Raw genomic sequence first — 9,393 nt, 5'->3', positions numbered from 1 at the left:
TCTTAGTTTGGTGCATAATAATCACACGTCACTTTCACAGCTACTGGAAAAGGGGAGTGATGGTGTTTAGTTATTGCTGTGGAAGATGTGTGTGTGTGTGTGTGTGTGTGTGTGTGTGTGTGTGTGTGTGTGTGTTTTGAAATACAATTAGAGCTTTTTGATGTGTGATAATTATCTAGGCTACTGTTGGTACTTAGTCGTACCTCCTGATCGCGCGCACACGCACTCGCTCACTCTTCCACTACAGCATCACACAGACTCACACGAGCTTGCATCTATCATCTGTCTGGTTTTTTTTCCCCCTTCAGCCCTGCACCAGCCAAGAAGCAGGAGCTGCAGCAGCAGCATTTATCTGTAGCGTATGCACCACTCAAATCAACCAAACCAGCTTTGGGACTGAAAGAGAGATAGAGTGAGAGAAGGAATCCTTGACCCACACCTACGAACCTTTAAAAATATCCGTATGTGACTGTCTTATTGCGAACACACACACGCACACACACACACACACACACAAGACCATTCTCTCATAGCCTCACCTCTGCCCAAAAGGATTATCTCATGGTTGTTTGTCTGTATTTCTGACCATACCGCCGGGAGGGTATAAGGAAGAAGGATAATTTTGACCAGAATCTGGATTTAGCACTGAGGGATCCAATATGATCGCCTTTTGGAGGTGTCATGGAGCCGCTGTGATGTCTCTTTGGGTATTTTGTTGGCTTTTGCTGGGGCTTTGGAGGCTCACCGTCGCTTGTCCTTCTTCTTGTACATGCAGCAGCAGCAGGATCTCATGTATCGAGCAGGATCAAGGGATCGTGGCTTTCCCAGTATTAAGTTCTGCTATAGAAATGGAAAATATTACTGAAATGTGAGTATCATCATATTCGGTAAGAATCACACGCAAAGATGTGCTGTATAGAAAGGTAATTAAAAGCAGCAAACAAAAAAAAGATATTGTGCAATATAACATAAGAAATACGGGGTGATCACAAATGTAGGTTATAAATGACAAGTGTCATGATTAAGATTAATAAAAGAAAATAAACATGCTTTAAAATATATTTGAATTATGTGCTCATGATGGATCAGAAAATAGGAAAAGGGGCCTATATAAACCATAGAAAAGGTTATATAGCTAAGGTGAAAATAACACAGCAATTGATTATAACGAGAAGTGGTGGATTATCTTGGCAGATGCTTGGCAAGATGCTTTGAAATAAGCTGATATATGAGAACTTCTGCGCGTTGAAATGCACTGGCTCAAAGTGGAGTTTAAGTTTGATGGATTCGTGTCTGAAAGCTTTATATGATTTAATGCAAGCATGCCTTTTAGATATACAGAATCTTAGCCATTAAAAATGTATTGTAATTGCATGTTGATTGTTTAGGTTAAAACAGCTTTTACGGTTACGAGCCATAATTGCAATAAAATAAGTTAGATCACGAAAACGGTCTGCTTTCCTTAACTACGTAATTGACAAGTTCAATTTGCAATAGCAGTTGTAACATGTTTATTGCTGTATCTTGCACCATTTCAGAAGACCTATACTGACGGTCGTGGTGAATAAGTGCTGAAATGCTGAATTACATATCAGCTCTAAACTCCCCAAGAAATAATAATAATAATAATAATAATAATAATAATAATAATAATAATAATAATAATAACCTTGGTGACCAGTAGGTTGTAACAATCCAATTACTGAGATTAATGAAAGAATAATCAACGACGAAACCATAGTGCATGTTATTAAATCAGCCTCTATTATCGTTTTACAATTTCACGCCATCTTTGAACCGATTAACTCCTCGATACAGCATATTTAAGGTTAGTGGTTTGTAAGTTAAACAACACTTGGATGTACTGTATGTTTAGAAAGTTATATAATGTGCAATGTGAGTAAAGCAGTGTGTGGTTCCTACTGTGATTCAATACCGATTTACGTCGGATTTATTGCCTGGATCACTAGGCTACAACAAGACTGAGCCCGAGAAATAGCAAAAAGTAATGGGAAAATAAGATATGATTTGATCCGTTAATGAGGAAGTTGGGTTTACTACAATATAATTGTGTTAAAATATAAGTATTTTTAATGTAGAAGGTTTTTTCATTTTTTGTTCTAGCATCCCTTGTCAAAATGTTTGCAATATGACACGATTCTAGGGTGCTTACTTGTTTTATTTGCAGTGTCCATTGATGATCTGAGCACCCTGAAGGGAACATAGGCCTATTACTAGGGAAAACATTCAGTAGGTGTATCTTTCCCTTGGTCAATCGATATCTAGGGATTCTTACGAACTTCGTTAAATTGTAGCCTACAACGTGTGTTACCAAATGTAAAAAAGTGTTATTAAAATGTGTGCAATACATGGGGTTACTGTGGAACAGTTATGAATGTTAGGTTCAACACATCCTGTGTGATGCGTTAATATTGCGCTATACCTGATTTGTTTATTATATATATATATATATATATATATATATATATATATATATATATTTTTTTTTTTCAAATTCTTTCTAGATGAAAGTTACTGGATTTAATTCAGGATGCAAAGGTTAGAGTTGAACCGATAATCTTGCCCGCTTTACCATGGCACAAATTAGAGTAACAGTGATTTTTATTTTATTTTTTAAATCCACCACACCACAGGGTTTGACGATAATATGCCACGTTCACCAATTGCACGGACTAAAAACGTGTTACTTATTTGTATTGGTTATTTACGGGTATTTAACCGAGTATTTATTTATTTATTTATTTATTTATTTATTTATTTATTTAAAATCTATCCATGTTCCTAGATTAGAATGTCCATTGATCACATCATGATTTAACTGTAACATATAACGATAAAAAAAAGTTTTCATGAAGAGCGCATACACACCCGTTTTAAGTATGCACGACTACCTAAGGATCACATCGTGATTGAGAGAACATTCAATATAGCGCTTATGACTAGGCCTATGCATTTTTCCAGTTTCATTAAAAAATAGTGCCCAAATATCTCTGCTAATTTCTTATTGTTGTTTGTAGGTGTATTTTGTTGAATATATATTTTTTGTTTATTTGTCATTGATTAACAGATACATTGCAAATCAAAGCCAGTTACGCGCCATCAATGACATTGACGTGGAGACATACTTGGGCCTGAGGAATTTGTAAGTAGCCTATTTACTACTATGACTACTACGACTACTACTACTACTAATAATAATAATAATAATAATTTTGTTTTCTTATAAAGAACCGTGACAAATTCTGGACTGTCTTACGTGTCACGTCGGTCATTTCAGAAGACTCCCAATCTCCAATATGTGTAAGTGAATTATTTTTATGGTGTTCTGTGATATAGTTAGCCTTTATTTTTATACTGCTTGGGTATACATTATGCGTTCACATATAGCCTACGGGATGTGTGTCACACCGTTATCTTTAATTTAGAATTTGCTGAAGTACAGGTACATGACTATTCTATTTCCCCTGAGAAGTAAATTATTAAAGGGGGAGATATTGGTTCCCTAACTTTTAGTTGTACAAATATATTATATAGGCTTATGATATAGCCTATATGAAGTTAGATTTAATATATTTTGATATGTTTTACCATATAAAAAAGAAACATTTCTGAAATAAGTGTGAGTTGTTTTTTGGCCACTTTAATGTACAGTTCTATGTCGTTATCCGTTAGTGCTTCAGCTTTATTTGGATGATTGCCATTTACCTTGTCTTACTTTCCAGTTCCTATAGTTTCTCTGAGACACGAATGTACCAGCTTTACATCATTTTTTTTAACGTTTCTCATTTTGTTGATCATTAATGAACATTTCTGTACTGTGGGTGTTGTCGAGTGATTGAAAACGAGACATAATTTGTGTTTGAACTGAAAGTGATGGTCGAATGGGTCAAAGTTCAAGTATATTTTCCTATAGAGGAATGATCACTTTTTGACGTCACTGCTGTGTATTATGTCTTTTTTTTTAATGGCTCAGGATGCAAATAATATCCTTCATCCATGTATATATATATATATATATATATATATATATATATATATATGTGTGTGTGTGTGTGTGTTCGGATATTCGCTCATAATTTAAATATTCGTTCGTTTTCGTTATATATATATATATATATATATATATATATATATATATATATATATATATATATATATATATATATATATTCATGTTCAGATATTCGTTCGTTTTTCAAAAAGTAGTAAAAGCCATTATATTGCTGTGAACGCAAGCAGAGACCGCGTAGCAGCAAGAGGGGTCGTGGCCATGGCCCTGTGTGTGTGCCTTTATTTTACAAGAGCTTACAATATGTAACACGTTAAAACAGAAAAATATCCCAGGAGTTAAGCATAAGTTGTGTATGACTTACTTTATTCCTGTGAATTAACTACAAAACAAAGGATGCCAAATAGCAGTTCAAGTTAAACGTTGTTTTGTTTATTCCCCCAAAAAATAGTACATAAGGTGACACCGCATTTTATTTTTTATTTATTTATTTATTTTTATTCCTTGCCATTGCTGTTTCTTCACAGTAAACAGTGGCCATAGACACGTTTTCATAAACTAATAACATGAGGTTTACTTGCGCCTTTTTGGCAAACGAAAACGAATAGCTAGATAGATAGATAGATAGATAGATAGATAGATAGATAGATAGATAGATAGACAGACACACACACAAACAGTCTATAAAAATCACTACACAACATTTTCTGGAAGTTGGGTATTGTTTAAGTGAGTGCTTGCTTTTTTTCTGTCTCGCTGTAAAGCAGCACAACGCATTTTTATCCTAGATGGCTTTCCATAGAGAACAGTGTGTGCGGGCGCATAGTTTGTTTACTTTTTGATGTCTGAAACGTTTAAATAAATAGGCTCAAGCTGCTGTGTTGATTCTGTGTTTATATATATATATATATATATATATATATATATATATATATATATATATATATATATATAAATCTCATATATCACATATAGCTATTTTTCATTTGCTATTTTTTAGAAATTGTCGCGGAAAGTATGGTGAGACTGTAAAAAAAAAAAAAGAGAAAAAACCAAAGTGGTATCTATCATTTCTAATTGTTCTATTGGAATTTATAAAATAGAGATTCAGCTTTATAATAAACCTAAAAAATATTACATAACATGCACACAATAAAAAAATAACATGAAAAAACATATTTCATACTTTGACAAAGTATTGCTAATTACTGACAATTATCATGACTGAAAACCAACACATGATGATAATTATAGAATAAATAAATACATAATCATCGAGTTGCTGAAGCAAACGTTACATTTTCCCACATGGTGTTACTAGTAGGCGGAACCCGAGGTCTGCAAGCACTTGCTGAAGTCTCGATGAAGTCCTCATTTTGAATGAAACACTGCATTACCTGCCATGCGCTTCACTAGCCATCTTGCAAATTTTAAAAAAAAATAATGCAAATAGGGAAAACATGGTTTCTATAAAATATATATTGAAGACTAAAGTGTTTTTTTTTTTTTTTTTGTATTTCTTTTTTTATATATACCGGTATCAAACTAACTCGCCATTACCGACGTTTCTTAATGACGTATAGAAAGGACCTCAGTACTCCAATGGAGCACCTAATTAAAAATAATAATGTTAATTTTTTTTATTTATTTGTCAAATTAAAAAAAAGTTACATTTTTAGTACAGTTTCAATAAAAAAAATAGTAAAATGTATTGCAAAAGTAAACTTCAGGACCCCATTGAGGTTACTAACAATGTGCCTGTTTCCAGTTAATGTATATATCAAACTGCTATATATATGGATGAAGGCTATATTTTATTATTTATTTCTTAGCAGACACCCTTATCCAGGGTGACTTACAATTGTTACAAGATATCACATTATTTTTACATACAATTATATTATTTTTTTACACATAATTTTTACATACAATTACCCACTTATACAGTTGGGCTTTTTACTGGAGCAATCTAGGTAAAGTACCTTGCTCAAGGGTACAGCAGCAGTGTCCCCCACCTGGGATTGAACGCACGACCCTCTGGGCAAGAGTCCAGAGCCCTAACCACTACTCCACACTGCTGCCCTTATTTTATCCTGAGCCATTCTAAAAAAAGGCATAATACCACAGTACTTGAACTTTGACCCATTTGACTCATCGAGACCATCACTTTCAATTCAAACACACAGTCTTGTTTTCAGTAACTCAACAACACCCCCAGTACAGAAATGTTTATTAATGATCAATAAAATGAGAATACATAAAAAAAAAAAAAAAGATGTAAAGCTGGTACATTCGTATCTCAGAGAAACTGGAGAAACGGATAACGACACAGAACGTCTTTACATCACAGAAACACCACGTTTAAAAAAAACTGTACTGCTGAACCTTGTCTTCTTTAATATTAGCATCACAATGGTATCCATGTATTATAAAAAAAAAATAGAAGATGGGCCTCTTCAGTGAGTTAAAGAAAAACAATTCAATCTGTGGTTCTGTGACAGTTTATATATTACTCAACCTTTGGTCTCGTAATTTATGACGTCACAGAAACCCATATAGTGTAGCGCGCACAGGGCAGCAGCAACAGGGCTGGTAGGTGACGTAATCATACACAAAGACATAAGCCCGATATACGCTCCTTGCAAGTGAGCCGGCTCTTTTGTACAACGGTATCGGCGCTACGCTTTAGTGTGAGAGGTCCCGGGTTCGCGCCCGCCCTCCGCCTGTGTGTGGATTACCTCGCCCTGTGTGGTGCGCCTGCCTGCGGGAACCGAGATCACTACAATATATATAATACCATACTATCTATATCAGTTCCACAATTACATATAATTTCAAATACATTTATTTTACACATTGGCTGCTACTATGCAGATTGTAAGAAAAGCTGATAAGACATTAATCTCTGGATTTGCATATTTTAGATTCTACTAAATAAATAAATAATACATGTATCATTTACTTGTATAACATCTTGTAAATGATGGCTGCTTTTGTATGGTTTGACAAAATCATCACATACATTTCAACTCTGGTTTTCAATATACAGCATGTACGTGTTTATACAGTAGGTCTGAAACAGTGCTAGTACTTTGCATGACCTGGAATATTACACAACAGTTTAATATATTTTATTGTTATTGCAGCAACCTAAAAAACAATAAATTATCAACTTTATCTTGGAAGACCTTCAGGAATTTAAACTTGGCATATCTGTAAGTAGTACTCAGTAAAAACATTGTACCTTTTTAAACTGTTTCAACAAATGTGCACTTTTTTTTACATGTTTTGCATAGTGAGTTAGATCTATTTTTTTGGTTCAAATGGATCAAAGGATTAGAGTTCTGCAATTTTTTGGTATTCTCCATAGACACATTAATTGACTATTTTTGCTGCCTGTAATTACACATTAGTTGTGCATCTGTTCTATGAACAAAACAATAGTATTATTAATTACATTAATGGTCTTTGTAGTAAGTACTGTGCACCTGCTTGTAACGAATGTACCTGTATTTTAAATCTACAAACTGTTTGAGTTTCAGTTAACCCCTGGCAGTCTTTTTACACAATTGTAAACATGAAGTAAAATGCAAATGTGAAACATATTTATATGATTGATATGGCTAGAGGTTAATACAATGTGGCAGTGAAACAAAATATTAAGAAAGTGTACTGTATCATAACTTAGTCACATGACCTTAATATGACATCCATATTGGATCAGAGGTCAATGTCAAAGTTACCAACACATTTAGCATGCAATGAATAATGTTCTTCACCAGCTGACAACTAGCTTGACCATGTGGCAAAATTATTCTGTATTCTGATACTGGTGCATTAATGTTATAATCTATGATCATATCTGCTAATTTTATGAAAGCAAAACTTGAAGTGGATGATATATATTGGGTTTCAAAATTGAAAGACATTCATAGTCTGACTGCTTTCTACTGAGCTTTAACAACAACAGTCGATGGGTTTCATTTAGTCCAAAAATTGTGTTATTTAAAAAAATAACCCAATCACAAATTGACAAAAATACGTTGTACCATCATGACATGATGTTCATCTTCAATTCAATATAGAAAGTAACCCTATATGAAAATTAATATTCTGTACATGGCTGTAAACATGTACCAATAACCAATTCTCTGTACAAAAATACACACAAAAATCTATATTTCAGGGTACTTACAGGAAATCCATTCCAGTGCTCTTGTGATATTCAGTGGATCAAACTGTGGCAGGAGAATGAAATGGCCAGTCTGGAAACTCAGAACTTGATGTGCAAGGATGACAGCAATAGGAAGTTCTTACTACACGAAATGCACATTCCGGATTGTGGTAATTATTCTTATTTTTTAAGCAAAGGCATTGCTATAGTTCAACAATATGTGTTTTTAGTGTGACATGCTTTTTGTTTCAGTCCTTTAACTGCAGCCACAGATATTTACAATGACCTTTGGAAAAAGAAAACAAGTTCCTGCACACTGGGGTTAAGCGAATCCTGTTGTCTTTAAAGTGAAACTCTGCCTATTATACATGCAGTCACCAATCAGACATTACCGTTTTTATAACACATGCTCCAAACTCAAACAATTGCTGTAAACCCAGCATACAAGAAATGTATTTATGGAAATATTTTCAATAAACAAGTGATCATTCCAGCTATACAGATTGAATATTAAGTAAAGCATTCTTATTGTATTGTGTGATGCAGCTGTTATAATATTAGAGACATGTTAATATAGTTACCAATTTTTGCACCTATCTAAAATGTGTCATTGTGCATAGTCACATGATCAACGAGTCTCATGTTCAAAGAACCTCTCCTGATTTGCAGATAGCAACATGGGAAAAACATGTTTCCTTAATTTTTGGAAACATTCAGTAGAACCATTAGATATACAGTATATAAAGAAGCATTTTGGCTCAAAACAAACTAGAACTATTTTGTGAGATCAAAATTTGGCCCATTGTTTCTTAAAACAGGGACCAAGTGTGTGTGTGTGTGTGTGTGTGTGTGTGTGTTAGGGATGGTGGGATTAATGCTGTATCAATGTTGTATCTAAATTTAGATTTTCTTTTAAAGTATCTTTTAGCGAATTATTATTATTTATATTTATTATAATTATTATTATTTATTTCTTAGCAGATGCCCTTATCCAGGGCGACTTACAGTCGTAAACAAAAATACATTTCTTTTTGTGGCTATGTGTTATTAAGCATATTTACATTAGTACCATATTGGCTTGATTCCAGTTCCTGGGATGACCCTTTTATGTAAGATGTGATCCCCCCGATGAATAAACAGTAATAAGTAATAAGGCACAGTAATTATATCAGATGTTTGCAGTGGTTGT

At 33.8% G+C, this 9,393-nt stretch overlaps 1 protein-coding gene across 5 annotated transcripts in view; it reads left to right on the top strand.

Annotated features, from left to right (window-relative positions):
- The first annotated feature begins 223 nt into the window (after window positions 1–223).
- The window catches only part of LOC117421120 (BDNF/NT-3 growth factors receptor), an 82,116-nt gene continuing 72,946 nt past the window's right edge, over window positions 224–9,393 (top strand). For 2 of the 5 annotated variants that reach the window (XM_034035080.3, XM_034035079.3), the window contains exons 1-5: window positions 224–868; window positions 3,089–3,163; window positions 3,250–3,321; window positions 7,177–7,245; window positions 8,217–8,374. In XM_034035080.3, coding sequence (XP_033890971.3) covers window positions 660–868; window positions 3,089–3,163; window positions 3,250–3,321; window positions 7,177–7,245; window positions 8,217–8,374 — 583 coding nt within the window. In that variant the 5' untranslated portion in view covers window positions 224–659. The remainder of the gene's footprint in view (window positions 869–3,088; window positions 3,164–3,249; window positions 3,322–7,176; window positions 7,246–8,216; window positions 8,375–9,393) is intronic. The other 3 variants (XM_034035078.3, XM_034035076.3, XM_034035077.3) reach the window with 2 other exon arrangements.

Source organism: Acipenser ruthenus, chromosome 1 (assembly GCF_902713425.1).
Source record: "Acipenser ruthenus chromosome 1, fAciRut3.2 maternal haplotype, whole genome shotgun sequence".
NCBI lineage: Eukaryota > Metazoa > Chordata > Actinopteri > Acipenseriformes > Acipenseridae > Acipenser > Acipenser ruthenus.
The sequence above is the reverse complement of the archived record's forward strand: the minus strand, read 5'-3'. Positions and strand labels throughout refer to the sequence as shown.